We start from the raw sequence: 17357 nt of genomic DNA on the forward strand, positions 1-17357 counted from the left end.
AAGAGTTGGAGAGAGAAAGAGAGAAAGTGATTCAGGCCTGAGGCAGACGTGACCTCTTCTTCATATCCTAAAATAGAAGTTTTCTGTGTTTCTGCTCTATTCACGAGCAACAAAGAGGAAGAAGGTCCATAAAGGAGAAGATGGATGTGGAGGCACCGCAGGCTCTGGCTTTAAAAGCGGTTTCTGAAAATCTGATTCAGACTTCCCCCACACTCGACTCGATCAGGGTCAAGAGACACAACACAGATCTCACAGCTCGTCTGTTTAATTGATCAGAAGGTGATAACACTGACTTCTGTGTGTGATGAAGTTCTGACTCCACGTCTCACGCACATGCAGGGATTTAGCACTGAACCCAAGAGTCACCCAAGACTCAACTCTCATCAGCTTTGGGATTGTCTGATGCACGGGAACATGACTGGATTCAGATTTACTCAAACCTCAGCAATCATGAAGTCAAGAAGAAGCTTTAAAGGGATAGTTCGTCCAAAAATGAAAATTCTGTCATCATTTACTCACGCTCATGTCATTTCATACCTCTATAAATTACTTTGATCCGATGAACACAGAGAAAGATATTTGGAAGAATGTCAGTCGTTTTCAGTTCCGGGACATAATTGACTGCCATAGTAGGAAGAATGAAATGGTAGTCAAAGGTGCCCGAGAACTCTTTGTTTTCCTAAATCCGTCAAAATATCTCATTATGTGTTCAACAGAACAAAAAAATACAATATTTGTTAGTAGATGATGTCCCAGAACCTAAAATTGCTAACATTCTTCCAAATGTCTTTCTCTGTGTTCATTGGAACAAAGAAATGTATACAGGTTTTTCATTTTTGGATGAACTGTCCCTTTAACACCCTACAAAATGTTGACAACTCAACCCATAGTTGGGTCAAAAATGGATGTTTTTTTGGTTAACATGACGCAACGGTTGAGTTTGTCCATATTTGACCCAACCCAGCATTTTTTACTATGTTTGTAACCCAATAGTGCTTATTGTTTCAAAGCTGTTTTAAAGGAAATGCAAGTTTGAACATTTCAAAAGCAGAATAACATGAATGTGGTCTTAATGAGTGCATCGTGTGTATATTTCACATTCACACTGTTGAAGAGAACACACAGCTGGACGTTAAAAGCATTGAGAGTGTGTGAGGTGAGATGCAGGTTTGTTTATCAGATGTGTGTTGGGTGTCTCTGCTGAGCTGGCGGGTTCTGACAGGGAGCTGGAAAACACAGAGATGTTTAATCGTCCGTATGAGAAAGAAGGCAGAGGAATGTGAAGCTGGCAGCGCGACGGGAAAGCCACAGGCCTTTGGCCTTCTGTCAGACTCAATCAAATCTGTGTGCCATTATCTGTGCCCATGTGTGCCAAGAGAGAGAGAGAGAATGGAAAGTCATGGTAAAGGTCGCGAGACACATTGTTTGTGGGAATTCAGAGCGCTGAGAACATATCTTGGCGTTGATGGGAAGAATGTGTGCACGTGAACCACTAAAGACAGGACTGGAAACTGGAAAAAGCTTTCTTTGGCCAGCCGTCTTCTTTTCAACGGAGAAACAAACCTTCAGATGGGCTGAATGAAAGTTGATTTAAACTAGGCATTTGTTTTCTGTATCTCACGTTACGTTTCGCTGTGGAAATGGTTCGGAAATTTTGAAAACGTGTAATCATGTGTCCGGAAAGAAACAGAAATGTCTTTTCGAGAGTCAGATTGACATTGTGAATATTAAACCTATATTTACTGGTGTGAAGTGAATCTAATCCCACATAACTAACCATGTAAAGGCAGACATTCAGAGAGAGACGTCTGGTTACTGTCATGGCAAAAGTGCTGCGAATCCCGCGGGGAAGAGAATACCAACAGAATGTCAATCAGTGCCTTCGGTGAAAGCCACGCTTCATTTTCCAATTAATTTCTGGAGGGTGATGTGACACAGCGGGAGCTCGCAGCGAGCGGACGGACCGGTCCAAATGTGCTGTACGCAGCGAGGCCGCGGTAACCCCAGGCCAAAGTCATTTACTCGTCCATTAGAGTGATCTTATTTATTTGGAAGCAAGCTCCCATTTTCCTCTTTGCTTTGCATTCATAGATGAGTGCAATAGAGGAAGAGAGAGAGACGTAAAGGCAATCGCTCGCCAAACCGCTGGGTCCCATATTGTTAGAAATTACACTTTCAATTTGCCGCACTGCTCCCGCCCAGCAGGCAACTCCATTTCTTTTTATGGCCGCTAGACGAGACAATTGAAAACACAATGGATTCTGCGGAACGCTGAGGGACATAGTGTCATCAGCCCTGATGCACGGATATCTCTCCGTTTATGTTGAGATGGTGCAGAAAGGCCGAACCGCCACGAACGATCTCGGCTTTCATCCGCGAGCTCAACGCGACGTCCGAATCACGGCAAGCTCGCATCCTCCTCAAATGCCTGTTCCACCTGAATTCAGCTCATCATCAACGCTTCATGGAGGAAAGATGACAATCCAATAAATTAAGACCATGAACTCCATTTGCTGTTCTTTAGAAACTGGTGACATGTGAGACATCTGCTGGCTTTGATTTCTGGCTGTTAATTCCAGAATCGTTAGCGAAGCATCGTGAAACAGTTAAACACTCCATTCACGATACGCAGATGAGCATGCACGTGAAAAATTCAAGAATAATCCGACTGATCGAACATGTCAGTCAAAAAAGCTTTTATCATATCGTCAATGAGATGACATGAAGTGCAGTCTATAGCCATGTTCACAAGCAGCACTGTGCAAATTTCATCGAAATGAAAGATTTTGTCTAGTTCTTGGTCGAAGAGGCCGATGCGATGTAAGAACACGTTTGGACATTATATGACTTTAAATTTAGGATGCATGTTACTATATTTCTATTTTGGGAACGTAAAGAGTGTCTGGCAGGCTCAACGACATCAGAACAGAACTGAGGTCAATGCCTCTCAGAATGTCTTGGCAACTTTTGATGTCTTTGAAAAGGCATCGGGCAGGAGAGATACGGCTCGTATGTGGTGTCGTCACGTCCACCCTGGCAGCACATCAGTGACTGAACCCGTTGTTGTGTACGGCTCTATCTGCAGCGGTGCGACTCGCTTCACTGGTTTCATCTCCTCGTCCTCCGCCTCCTGCTCCTCTCCTGACTCTAATGAGCGATTGTTCGCAGTCTGATCAAATTAAAGTGCACGCTCCAGCGCCTCGCACAACAGGTGTTGTGTGTTTTTGACACCCTCTCTGGAGCCGCAGGAGAGGGAGCGGCCGGGACGCCTCTCATGATGCTAATGCCTTGTGTAATTTGCAGGGAAACAGCGGACGACTTTCGCTTCCGTCAGGAGGCCAGCGGTGTGTTTTGATGTCAAGTCGCGGCGTGCTGAGACGTGAAGAGTCCAAGTGACGCGAGCTCTGTCATCCAGAACTGAACGCTTAATTCGGAGCTTCAAGCATGACACGCAGGAGAGTTTTCTGCTTTAGTCCGATTACTTTTGGAAGAACGACATGTACTGACTCGCTTTCATTTCATTACACATGAAGGTGAAGGCGTTCGGAGGGTTTATACAGACACAGTCATGTCTGCATGTGACCATTATCCCAACATTATGTGTGTGTGTTTACCATTCTTCTGTTCGTTGCTTATTAGTGAATGAATTTTGTTGTTTTCATGAACTACAGTATTGGCTGACAATAAACCACGGTTTCAATCCTAAAATCTTTCTAAGCTAAAATCTGTCAAATGTTTTGAGGACATGACTCAACGAAACAGAAATCGCTCCAGCGAGATGTGGTCGAAAATTTTCCTCTGAGGTTTTACTCCAGAAAACATCTTATATCACAGAAGCTGAGAAAGACTCATTCATTTCCAATAAACTCTTGTGTTGGGGTTTTTGGGTCAGTGTGAATTGACTGACACCTATTATTCCACCATAGATTTGTTTTTATCAGAAGTCTGACGAAAAAACGTTCTTATGCCACAGATTCAGTCTAAAGGATGAGGACACTAGACAAGAAGTGCAGCGCCACGACACCAAACTCACAGTGAAAGTCTCATCTGGTGTGCCTTTGCACTTATAAGTAAAACAGACATGTATATTGTTTTTGTTTAATGTATATTGTGTACGTCCTGTACTTTCACACATCACACAATGGTTTTAAAGAGCGCTTTGCCACCATCGCGCTAAATCGTTCTCATTGCTTAATCCTTCCACTCCGTGCCGATCCAGGCCAGCCAGTACGTAAAAGGTTTCATTTACCACCAAAAATTCAAAATCGTGTCGAACCAGGCTCACGTGGAAACATAACTGTAACCGTTTCAAGCCATGCTCAGAACGGCTCGGTGCGATGGTGGAAAAGCGCTCAAAGAAGCCAAATCCAGCAGGAACACCACAGACCTGGCAACCCAGCCAAGAGATGACTTCATTATGACATCAGTCTAAACGTTCAGTTTTGAATGTTTGGTTCATGTAGAATTGATGTGATGTGTGGTCGCATGTGTGATTTTTAGAGTTCGATCAAAAAATCACGGCTGACATCAGTTTTCACACCACCCACATACAACATAACACAAACACTGACAAGAAGAACACATCAAACACACGAGTCATGTGTGTGTCTGTGATGTCAAAGAGAATAAATGTTTTCAAGAAAGCAGAGTGATTGTTTCGTCTCTCGGGTCTGGTTGATTTTTACAGCGTCTTTCAGTGTTAATGATACACGGCCTTCATCAGACACAGACTGAAATCATTGCTTTCAGAAATAAAACTCACCTAGCTCGCTCGGCAGCTGTTATCAGTTTCAGCTATAATTTTGCGTAAGAGTTTGCTGTGAACTGTTTTATAGCTTCATTCTCTTTCTCTGCACCTGAGCGAGCCTCGTCTCTTTATTCTGCATTTCTCTTCATTTATTGGCGTATTGTTTGTGCAGTAATGGACGGTTGTTTTGATTGTGGTGCAGAAACGAAATCTAGATGCTAAAGTTCTTTCTGCAAAGCGTCGATGATGCTGTTACCACGGTTGCGACTGCATCGTATCCGGTCACGTGACACAGTAACATGCACATCGTTGTTGCTGTAAGGCAAATAAACCTGATAAATGATCATCACGCGAGTCTGTCAGAGCAGGTTTCCAACATCAGCGCAAGAGTTTGATTCAAAGATCCACTTCAGCTGGAGTCGGGGGTTTCCTGTGGCTCAGTGGTTAGAGCGCGGCACTAGCAACGCCAGGGTCGTGGGTTGGATCCCAGGGGATTGCACATAGTCAGAAACAAATGTATAGTACAATGCAGTGTAAGTCGCTTTGGATAAAAGCATCTGCCAAATGCTTAAATGTTAAAGGTCCAGTCCTAAACAAAAGAGGCGATGGCCTCCCGCATGTGTGTCCCATTACCCTTCATTCACTGAGCGCTTCTCTCCCTCCTGCTGTTTTCTTCTTCCCGCCGCCGTAGCTGTATTGATCCATTAGTGTGAGGCCAGAAAAGGTTAATGATGTGAATATTGATCTAAATGGAGAGTTTTACTCTCCACAGGTGCTTGTTTGACCCCTGCAGATGCTGTTAATACACTGAGACTCACACACACCGGCCCGCACATTTACACACACTGACCACTGAAGACACTCTCTCTTCTCACAGTACAGGAGGTGTGAGAGAAATGCTGCTTTAAAAACTCCACTTTAGAAATGTGAGGCTCAAATGAAAACCGTTGGCCGTACGGGATGAAGTACAACGCCCAGAAGCCATTCAAGATAAATCTGCCTTTCTATATAACATTCAGACTGTGTTCCAAAAGCAAAAACATGAACTCATCTTATGCACCCTGCCATGATCTCACCTGGTCAAATGTCTATTATCATTATCATTATATTCTTCTAGTGCAAATCTCACTGTATCTCCCCCATATTGCCCTGATCAATGTTTATAAATGAAGAGTTGATTTGCAAAAAACTGCTTTTTTATTATGTTACTGTATATAATGTTGTTATTGTCTTTCATTGTATTATTAGGTGAGTTATTTTTGAGTTTTACATTTACATTTTGTCCAAATGCAACTTACAGATGAGGGAAACAATGGAAGCAATTAGAACAACAAAAAGCACAAGTGCAATAAAACTGGTCTCACATTGCCTACCACAGTATACTGAGCTAAGGTTTTGTTAATGAAAGAGTAGAAAAGTACTAGAGTTATTATTACTTGATCAAAACAACTGAACTGCAGTTGGATCGATACTTGAAATGCACAAAATACTTTTTTGTGTGAATAAACTTCTCGAATCTTTTATGTTTCTATTTTATGTTTTCTTTCTTGTCTAATGTAAATGTCATTCTTTTAAGTACAGTTGTAAAAAGTATTTCACTACATGTCGTGCTGTGTATGATTGTGTATGATGACAAATAACATTAGAATTTGAATTAAAAACAGTCCAGGAGGAAAGTGTGCCGTGGCACATAATACCACGTGAATGAGATGAATTATATAATCGGTTGATAAATCAATCTCCCTTAGAAATAATGTACATTTAAACATCTTCAAAACTGATGACCATAAAATTTCATGTTTTCTCAGTTCTGTCATGACATCATCATTGTAGGTTTCACCAATGAATTTTTGTTTGCTTGTGCTAAAAACAGTAAAAGCATCAGTCAAGAGCAAAACTTTATATGATTCAGGAAATATGATTCATTCAACACCATTCATTCCTGAATAAAACAACACTAGTAAAACATGAACAGTCAGATATGCATAAAATGTCTTGATGAGTCAGTAAAGTTTGTTGTTTGTCCATTAAAGCAACATTATTGTGTGTTCTAGCAGCAGAATTAAAGATAGAATAGTGAGAGAGAGTTTGTGTGTGTGTGTGTGTTCATGTTTTTATATGTTAGTGGGGACCTAAACCTGAATACACACCAACTCATGGGGACTCGTGTCAATGTGGGGACCAAAATTGAGGTCCTTGTGGGCAAAAAAGCTTATAAATTGTACAGAACAATATTTTTAAAAATCTAAAAATGCAAAAAGTTTTCTATGATCTTTAGGTTTAGGGCTTGGGTTAGGGGTAGGGGATAAAATATACCGTTTGCAGTGATGGAAAGTAACGAATTACAAACACTCAAATTACTGTAATTGAGTAGTTTTTTTCAGGAATTGTACTTTTTAAGTAGTTTAAAAACTGTACTTTTACTTTTACTTGAGTACATTTTTAGTGCTGTATGGGTACTTTTACTGCGCTATTTTTCCTCACATTGTTGTCGCTACTTCATATGTTTAATCTTCATGTGATTGGCTAAGGAGAATAATCAGTCCCGTCACGTGACCCCGTCCACTCAAATCGCGCATAGAAAACTTACGTCACACAGATTTCAAGACATCTGCTGCCAATTTAGTTTAATCATGGAGGAGGAGCGTGTGCGGCAGGCAGGGCGCGTATCAAACGGCGGTTTTGCGCACTTGAAAGTCACTGCGGGAAAGAGACACAATACGAAGGCTCTTCCGAGATATGGAGAAATATTGAGTTCCTGTATCACTCCGTTCACCAAGTGTCATCCAAACGGCTATATCATGAGGTAAAATTGACCATCTCTCTCCAAAGTCTCTACACTAAGTGCTCTGCCCTTATAAGTGAGTAGGGAACATATGCGATTGGAACGCATGCGAAGCAGTTTCGCAAACTGTGCATTACCAGTTATAATGTTGTAAATAACGTTCAGTTTTAAATAAGACGTCATTAATACATCGAAAGAAGCCGCAGGGATTACTTTTATGTTGCCTCTATCTGTATTTTGAACTTTTAAAGACATGAACCATGAAAAACCATGGACCACAACTCCAGGTAAAAATCTTTATTGTTCTACCTAAGAAATAATGTCACATACATCTTGGATGGCTTGAGATTGAGTAATTGATCAGACAGCTCCTCTACAGATATGACAGTTAATGCTAATCCAATGCAATTTAGGTTACAAATGTTTAGCATTTTTTTGCATGCAGTATTTGGGGCTCTTATTGATTAATTTCTGCATTGTGGGGCCTAGTACACATGATTGAACAGTGTTGGAAGTGCATGAATGGTTTTACCTGGAAAACTGAGCTCATGATAGACAGACAAAACAACACAACACATTGAATGGTTATTTTGTCTGAGTTGTATCCAGTTATATGCTTTATCAGTAAGGTAAAGATGTGTTTTGTTATAAGTAGCTATTTTCTATATAAATCTCCAAATTTGATTATTAATAATTATTCTTAATTCATTAAATAACACTGCCTAAAAAGTAACGATTAACTAGTACTCGGAGTAGTTTTTGAGAAAAGTAATTTTTACTTTTACTCAATTACTTTTTTAATACCAGTACTTTTACTTGTAATAGAGTACAATTTCAGCTATGTAACAGTACTTAAGTACAAATTACCAGTACTCTTTCCACCTCTGACAGTTTGTACAGTATACAACTCATTACGCCTATGGACTGTCCCCACAGAGATAATAAACCAGACATGTGTGTGTGTGTGTCCTGGCATCCGTTTGTCCTGCCGTTTACCAGCTCTGTCATCACAAACACACACACACACACAGTTTGCATTTCTTTACGTGCACTGCCTGTGTGTGGGGGAGAGAGAATTAAACCCTCCGGCTACATGAGAGAGAGAGAGATTCACCGGGGACAATGTCTTTGTGGTTTTTCTCCTGCGGTTCTCTTCAGAAGCTCACAGTTGCTGTGATGATTGCCTTGCAGTAACACAATCAGACCTGGATTTAACCCGGCATCAGAGTGACATTTAACAGACTGCGTGTGTTGTGTTGTTGTGTATTCTCCTGCAGAGATAACTGCGTGTAATCTTTAGAAAAAGATCTACCTAATTCCTGCAGCATCACTGCATGTTTGTTTGTATGTGCTATTGCCAGAATGTTTATTGGTCTTCATCCTTGTGTTGTCATGGCGATATGCTGCTCAATGACACCTGAGAGAGGGATGAAGAGGCGATACAAACTCACCGCAGGTCACATGAACTCGCTCAGCTGTATCGTCCTGCTAGAACAAAACCTGAACATCAACAAACGCACGACACGATCATCACGATCACAGTCATCGACAAAACAATTAGTGCAGCAATGTGATGCATCACATGGTTCTGTCAGAGAGCGCTCATAACTCGTGACATCAGGGTCAAAAACATCTCAGTGGATGCACGCAGATCAGATGCTCGATTCCAGCACAATCTGTGTCTGTCTGAATGAAGCGCACAGAAGTGTGCAGAAATGAGCTGAGCATTAACAATGACAGACTGAGACGTCTGGCTGATCAATGACAACATCAGAGGAATATTAAAGGTGCCAGTGTCCCTAAAAAACAACAACAGAAACTAATGAAAAGCAAATGACAACAGATAAGTGAATTATTCAAAACGAACGCACACTCTTACACATAAAAGTGCTGCTTCCCCAAACAGTCAACTGTCTCTTTCTTACTTTTTATATTTTGAAGAACCTTTCTCTACTACAAACAACACTTTGTGCAACAGTAAGTATGTGGAATTATGCCTGTACACCCATTTTCAATATTTTACAATTATTACTCTATTAAACGGATAAAACACACACACACAAATGCCACAATGTGAAGCAGGAAACACATGTGTTGTGTAATAACGCTAAACAGAGCAATGACTTCCAATATGTGTATCACTTCACATGCTCTTCTCACATTATAAAATAATTTAGACACAATTCAATATCACGTCTGTTCATTGATACATGATCTCTTACAGAATTCACAAATAAATCATGTCTTGTTTTTGATGTGTTGGTGGGGTAGAGTTGAATTTAGTCACGCATTAGTCCGAGCATTCCAAGTTCCAGGGAGTTTGCTGTGGCAATAAAATGCTTTTTTTTCATCTGTGACGAATACAGAAATAAACAGACAGACAGCAGCACAGATCTCGGATCAGTTGGCTCTGACACTCCAGTGTTAAACATTCAGGCTGGTCTTGTGTTTTGCTCGGAGGTGCCGTTGGGAAACATTAGTTTAGTGATGCGTCTGGATCAGTCCCTGAGGGCTGGACTCAGTGTGGTTGTGTGGATTTACACACTGCCATTGAAACTGAACGCTTTTTAAAACAAACGGCCTTTACCACACATCCCAGATTCAACCATTCACGATTTAAGAGGTGCTTAGCCATCTGTAGACACATTAGCTGCACATACAGAATGTTTCTATGGGCGCCAGTTTGTGTGTATCTATACACGGTGTGTGTGTGAGGACGTCCCAACACTCCCTGCCGTTTTAACAGCTTAATAAACATACTAAATGATGCCTTAATGAAAATGCAGGGTTGAGTTTATCATTATATATCGCATTAAAACACTAGATGTCAATAAAAAGAACTCCCATAAACACAAATACCAACATGTCTGTATTTACAGTAAGTATGTTTACTGTATGAGAGATGCAGATATTTTTATAAAACTGTAAAAAAAGCCAGACGTACACTGTAAAAGTATTTAATGTTTGTGAGTGAAGGTCAAAAGTGATGTAGCCTAAAGTAAGTTATCTTCACATCCATTATTTATTTACTTATTTATTTATTGTTTTGGCAGACAGATTCGCTCAGATTATGTGCTCTGCACGCTGATTTGTGTTAATAAAGGTGTGTAAATAATGACAGCATGAGTGAACTATTTCTCTAAATGAATGCTTAAAGCTCGTAAATGAATTATTATATATTTCAATGAACCGTAACAGCGCTTAAACGTTTATGAAACGCAATATCGTGTCATAAGGCTGTGGGACTTTTATTATGAACTGGGCCGGAAACGGGTGTCTCCGCAGCGGAAGCAGGAAGTGTGTGATCATGGAGAACTTACGCGCCTCAGTGCCTGTGTCTCTTCCCAAACACTCATACTGGTTTGATTTCTGGATGTTTCTGCTGTTTGACGTCGTTCTCTTTTCGATCATTTACTTCGTCATCCCGTGAGCGGTGAGTCACATTTACAGTAGCAAACAATTCATCTGTACGACAGAGAATCGCGCCAGATCACGTGATGGCCACGTCATTCAAACAACACCTCTGTGTGCTGTACATAGTAAAGTTCATTTGTGTATGTGTAATAAACAGCATTTGAGATGACACACGTGTGCTGTATGTGACGTATACAACTACTGTAAGATTATTCACGCACACACACACATCTGGTTTATTATCTCCGTGGGGACAGTCCATAGGCGTAATGAGTTGTATACTGTACAAACTGTATATTTTATCCCCTAACCCAACCCCTAAACCTAAAGATCATAGAACACTTTTTGCATTTTTAGATTTTTCAAAAATATTGTTCTGTACAACCACAGTGACACGAGTCCCCATGAGTTGGTGGGGATATACAAACATGAACACACACGCACCGTGACTCTTAATAAACAACCCTCTGCTCTTTATGAAGCTCTTTAGATGATAGTTTTCCCTACTTTCTACTGTACAAAATCAAGTAAGCTAGTTTAACCATAGTCATGTTTGTAGTAAAACCATAGTAACTTTAAATCATAAAATGACCATTGTCTCACTACAGGAACTATAGTTGTGCCATAATATTTCATCCAAATGGTGATCAATCCACCAAAAACATGCTTACTGCACTGTTACTATAATAAAGCCATGCTTCATCTTCAATAGATTATAATTCAACAATTTTATTACTAAAGATAATGAATGATTTACAATTAATAGTTAGATCATTTTTCATTCATGTCATTCCAGATGTTTCTTTTCTCTTCAGCTGTACACAAAGGAAGATTTTGGTTGTCTCTGCATTGAGAAGAACTCAACCTAAAATGTTTGCATACAACCATTATTAATAGTGCACTGCAAAAAAATGACTTTCTTACTAAGTCTTTTTTTCTTATTTTCCGGTAAAAAATGTCTAAACATTCTTGAATCAAGAAGCATTTTCTTGATGAGCAAACTGACCTAAGAAAATAAGTCTTGTTTTTAGTAAAAAAAATATGAAATTTCAGTGAATTTGTGCTTAAAACAAGCAAAAAATCTGCCAATGGGGTAAGAAAAATTATATTGAATTGAGTGACTAAGAAAAAGGTCAACCTTAATTCAAGATTCTTTTTCTTACCCCATTGGCAGATTTTTTTGCTTGTTTTAAGCACAAATTCACTGAAATTTCATATTTTTTTACTAAAAACAAGACTTATTTTCTTAGGTCATTTTGCTCATCAAGAAAATGCATCACGATTCAAGAATTTGTAGACATTTTTACTGGAAAACAAGAAAAAAAGACTTAGTAAGAAAGTCATTTTTTGCAGTGTGATAATTACTAAATCATTTCGACACACGTGTCTGAGTTAAAAGAATTCAAAGATTTGAAGAACTAGTTCATCTTTTCAGTGTACAGCTATATTTGATCAGCTTTATGTGAGTTTGAATTGTAAACACTATTTTCTTGTGTGTTTTACAGACAGCTTCAGGAATCCAGTTCACCAAAGAGAGAACGAGTCAGATCCTCAGCTGAGACGGTCAGTAGTGTTTTCAAACATTACACTTCATCTTTTCATACAAACACACGGTACTCTCTGCACTGCTGATTGAAAGGCTGTAAAAAAAGCTTATCAGACTGTTTGTTTTCCTCCAAGAGGATAATATTAATACGAATGCCTTTGTTTAGAGGGGGACACTGTCTCATAAACACAATCTTGTGACAAGCACTGATCACCGACGAAATGAATGAGAATAAAACAGAATTATTTAAACAACGTTTATAGTCAAATATAATCAGAACAAAGTAACACAAGCTTTATTTGTTTGTTTTTGTCAGGACGGGAATGGCAGCGTCCGCATGTTCTGCTTCTTCATCACATTTCTTGCTTGACTCACATCACTTTACTGCTGACTGAAATGAAATGTGCTCTCAAACCTAAAACAGGCATTTTCCCAGAATTCCACTGGACTACACATTCCTGCCCTGAGATGAGACGAACGTTCATGTGTCGGAGGGTTTTATGCACATTGAAATCTAAAAATGATCAATGATCAGTGTGTTTGAGGAATTAAATGGATGTGACATGTGTTGCCGTGTGTTTTGTTAATTTTCCTCTAGACACAGATCATTGAAAAACACATTGTGGGTTTTATCACAACTTCTGCAAAATATATTTTCATTTTGAATGTCAGAACTGAAGTGTTATTATCTGGATAGAGGGCTTAATTCTTGTTCTTATAACGTTTGTGTTTTACATGAAGGAATGGTTGCGTTTTGTCCGAGCAGCATGTAGGAGTTAAATTCAATCTTCACAGCTGTACTGAAAAATGTCCAGCGGTCATCTGCAGAGATCTATGAGGCCAAAAGATATTTGTCCAGTTTTTTTCTTTGCGGGGCACTTGATCTAACGCCGGCTGCTGTTGTAACCTATTGTCTTGTCTGGAGTCTCGGGGCATCAATTATTCTCTGCCGTTTCTATTGGCTCAGAGAACAAAACGCAGCCTAAAGCAAAACGAGCGCCGGAGACGCGGGGCAGAAAATTAATGAAGTGGGCACAAAGCGCACTCCATCACATGTTGTGGTGAGTGTTTGTGTTGCTCTCTCGCTGGGACAGTCTTGTGAAATAAATCAACGGGGAGTTTTCTAGACGCATCCAGAGAAACATTCAACGCTCGTTTAGAAACACCTCTCGAAGGGATAAAGATCGAGGCAGGTTTACACACCGACTTTAAACAGACCGGACGACTGACGGTTACAGAGAAATAAGAGTTTATTTCCAGTTAATATCAATCAAACTGCCGTTGGATTGTTTTGATTTAAGCTATAATAACTCAAAAAAACAAAAAAAATGCAGCTAACTAACACAATAAAAACATGATAACATGTTAAAAAACACATTTTAAAGAAGGAGTTATCTCATTTTGGAAAAAAACCTCTTCAAAAACAACACTGTCGTTTTTTCTTTTTTAAATATGCAAATATAACTGGTGTTAGTTCTGTCAACTGCTCTTCTGGAGTCCTTAAGGATCTTCGTCAACGTGTTAACAAACTCGAGGCTTTTATTCTTCACACAGGACGTGATGATAAAACATTCATGTGTAAAGGGGATTCATAATGCGGTTAAAGATCACTTCTGCTTTTGTTTTATTGGTGATCGCACAGGTCTGATCAACTGATTTTATTCATCACTGCATGGTAAGAGATTGAACCCAGTAAACGTTAACTTCAGCAGGGAGTTAAAAACGCATCTTCAGATGATTATAGAATGTTCTCTGTGAGCATATAGTTTTAATGCTGACTAAAATCTGAAAGAAAGTTTTCAGGTATAGATTATAGAAATTTAATTTTAATGGATTTGAATGTGTTAAAAGAATTTTAATTTTGGATTTTCCTTAAAGACTTCACTTCTAGAGGTGTTAGTAGTAGAGAAACTCAACCAGACTGAATAATAAGCACTTCTTACTAATGGCTTGTTTCCACCGAGTGCTACTACGGTCAACAGTGTTCTTGATGGGTGTGGTGTATGAAGATTAAGAAATGGCGCCTGTAGCCCGCTCAAGTGACGATTCCCTGACAACCAATCAACAGTCTGCAGTGAGTCTGGTACCAGACGAATGTGCTAACCACCCTAATGACAGGGTCTCAAGAAAAGTGGTACGGTAGGTCGCTGTTTCGGTACCATTCACAACTTCTGACAATGAAAACGCAAATAACTCCGTACCGTATTGCACCGTTCTGAACCGGGCCGCTCGGCGGAAACCAGTCAGAAGTCGTGTATTGTAAAGAAACCATATTGTAAAACAGGTCTACATTTTTAGGATGTTTACTGATAATAAGCAACAGAAAACACCGAGTAAGATTGTCATGTCTTATTCTGTATTGTTGAGCAGACTTTGTGCTGACGGTCTTCGTGAGATTTCATGAGCTCATATTTAATTCTTTCAACAAATCCACAGAGAATCTTTCCAGGTCTGTTGAGAGTTAAACACTGTTAACACATCACATTCATCCAAAACAGATCAAACAAACAACAGCTCGTATAGTCAATCCATCATCCCGTGTGGGGTTGTGTCTCTCTTGAAATACACCGATGATGTTACTTTCCAGTGATGTCATCGTGTAACACGACGTTTTCCTGGACACAACGTGGATTAGAAAGTCCTGTTTCTTCCAGAAGTTGTGGTTGGAGAGGAATGAGTTTGGTTTGATGTAAAGCAGTTGAATGGACGTATTAAAATTCCTTTAATTAGAACATTTGTCCCGTTAGCGCTGTGAGACCGATAGCATCACTTGTGTTGTCAGCCCGTTCGCCGGCTTTATCTGACGGAATGTTTCCTTTGGTGCTGGAGATAAGCGTTTCATTTCAAAGATGACTTTCTTGATCTTACGAATGAGAAAGAAGGAAAGGCGAGATCATTTGAGTCAACCGTGATCGTACTTCTCTTGGTTTTATTTCTGACTTTCAAATGAAAGAGGGTTTTTGTGAGCCTTGAGCTCTCGGCTCCGTCACATCAGCTGCTTCTCGTCTCAGTTTTGGTTTTCTTTCATTATGTTTAGATGACGTTTGAATGATTCTCAGTAATGAATGGCTTCCGTCTTAGACATCGACCCTACAGGTGCCTTCTAGAAAAGACGCAATCTGTGATGCGGTTGAAATGTGCTAGAAAGCACACACACATGAAGAAACTAATATAAATATCTTCTGTACATCACACGTGAAGAAATATAGCTTTAAATAATACAAACCCTTCTCAAGTCATAAGCTTTATTCAGATCTCAGGAAATCTCAGAAAAATGCGATTTTAATTGATTGTTTTTCAGTCTGTTTCTCTTATGGGAACACATGCCAACATCTGTATAGTGTTTTGTGTTCATCTGCTGCTCACTCTTCACCTTCACAGTAAATCTGTCCGAGAGATTTTCACTCCGTTGGTGAGATGATTTAAACAGGCTTTGGTGAATGTCCATGTGTAAGTCAAACGCTCCTCTTGCAGTTACAGGAGGAATTACACAGCAGTCTGTGGGAGGGATTGTAATTCGTCTGGTGAGATGCAGAAAGCCGGTGAAGTTTTGCATACATGAGACTGATGAGCTGTGTGTGTGTGTGGGGGGGGGTGTTACCATAGAAACTGTGTGCGTGCTTGTGTGTGTGTGTGTGTGTTTGTCTGTGCGTGCGTGCTTGTGTGTGTGTGTGCACGTGTGCGTGCGTGTGTGCGTGTGTGTGTGTGTGCACGTGTGCGTGCGTGTGTGCTTGTGTGTGTGTGTGCACGTGTGCGTGCGTGTGTGCTTGTGTGTGTGCGTGTGTGTTTGTCTGTGCGTGCTTGCGTGTGTGTGTGCACGTGTGTTTGTTTGTCTGTGCGTGCTTGCGTGTGTGTGTGCGTGTGTGTTTGTTTGTCTGTGCGTGCGTGCTTGTGTGTGTGTGTGTTTGTCTGTGCGTGCTTGTGTGTATGTGTGTTTGTTTGTGTGTTTGTCTGTGCGTGCGTGCTTGTGTGTGTGTGTGCGTGTGTTTGTCTGTGCGTGCGTGCTTGTGTGTGTGTTTGTTTGTGTGTTTGTCTGTGCGTGCGTGCTTGTGTGTGTGTGCGTGCGTGTGTTTGTCTGTGCATGCATGCTTGTGTGTGTGCGTGTGTTTGTCTGTGCGTGCGTGCTTGTGTGTGTGCGTGTGTGTTTGTCTGTGCGTGTGTGCTTGTGTGTGCTTGTGTGTTTGTCTGTGCGTCCGTGCTTGTGTGTTTGTCTGTGCGTGCTTGTGTGTGTGTGCGTGCTTGTGTGTATGTGCGTGTGTGTGTTTGTTTGTGTGTTTGTCTGTGCGTGCGTGCTTGTGTGTGTGGGCGTGTGTGTGTGTGTGTGTGTGTGTGTGTGCGTCAGGTGGTCCGATGATTTGCCAGTATTTGTATACACACTAACATTATGGAAATGAGACAAACTTGCGCAGAGCTCATGTATAATACACAACCTATACATGAGTATATATTGAGAAGCACCCATTTGAGTGTTTCATGTCACACGATCAGGTTGTCAGTTGTGTACACCTATTTAAGAAAATGTCATATACATAAATTAATGATAATATATCATATAAATAATAATATGTTTAATTTATATAGTGCCTTTCCCGGGCTCAAGGATGCTGTACATAGACAATCGATTCACGATATCTAAACAGATAATTTCACAATCAGTTAAACAGTAAAGTGGACCGTTAATAGACAATCGATTAACAAATCATAAACAGACACTTCTCTATCAATTTGACAGTTAAACGGACGGTAGGCATTTGCCCAGTTCAGGGATGGCATGACTGCAGTCGCATATCATGGTGCAATAATGCAGTAAGCAGAGCGACATGACAGAGTAAAAGTAACCATAGGAAAATGATAGTGTCAATAAG

General features: G+C 40.3%; 1 protein-coding gene across 1 annotated transcript; it reads left to right on the forward strand.

Annotated features, from left to right (window-relative positions):
• The first annotated feature begins 10802 nt into the window (after nucleotides 1-10802).
• Nucleotides 10803-17015, forward strand: LOC130557079 (uncharacterized). The gene is made up of 3 exons (XM_057338529.1): nucleotides 10803-10965; nucleotides 12452-12509; nucleotides 12809-17015. Exon 3 carries the CDS (start codon nucleotides 15933-15935, stop codon nucleotides 16884-16886), a length of 954 nt encoding a protein of 317 aa, XP_057194512.1. The 5' UTR covers nucleotides 10803-10965; nucleotides 12452-12509; nucleotides 12809-15932; the 3' UTR covers nucleotides 16887-17015.
• Nucleotides 17016-17357: the final 342 nt, after the last annotated feature.

Source organism: Triplophysa rosa, linkage group LG1 (assembly GCF_024868665.1).
Source record: "Triplophysa rosa linkage group LG1, Trosa_1v2, whole genome shotgun sequence".
Lineage (NCBI taxonomy): Eukaryota > Metazoa > Chordata > Actinopteri > Cypriniformes > Nemacheilidae > Triplophysa > Triplophysa rosa.

What these genes read in the sequence shown, in the direction of transcription:
- LOC130557079 (XM_057338529.1), top strand. Translation starts at nt 15,933, where the DNA reads ATGTCCATGTGTAAGTCAAACGCTCCTCTTGCAGTTACAGGAGGAATT.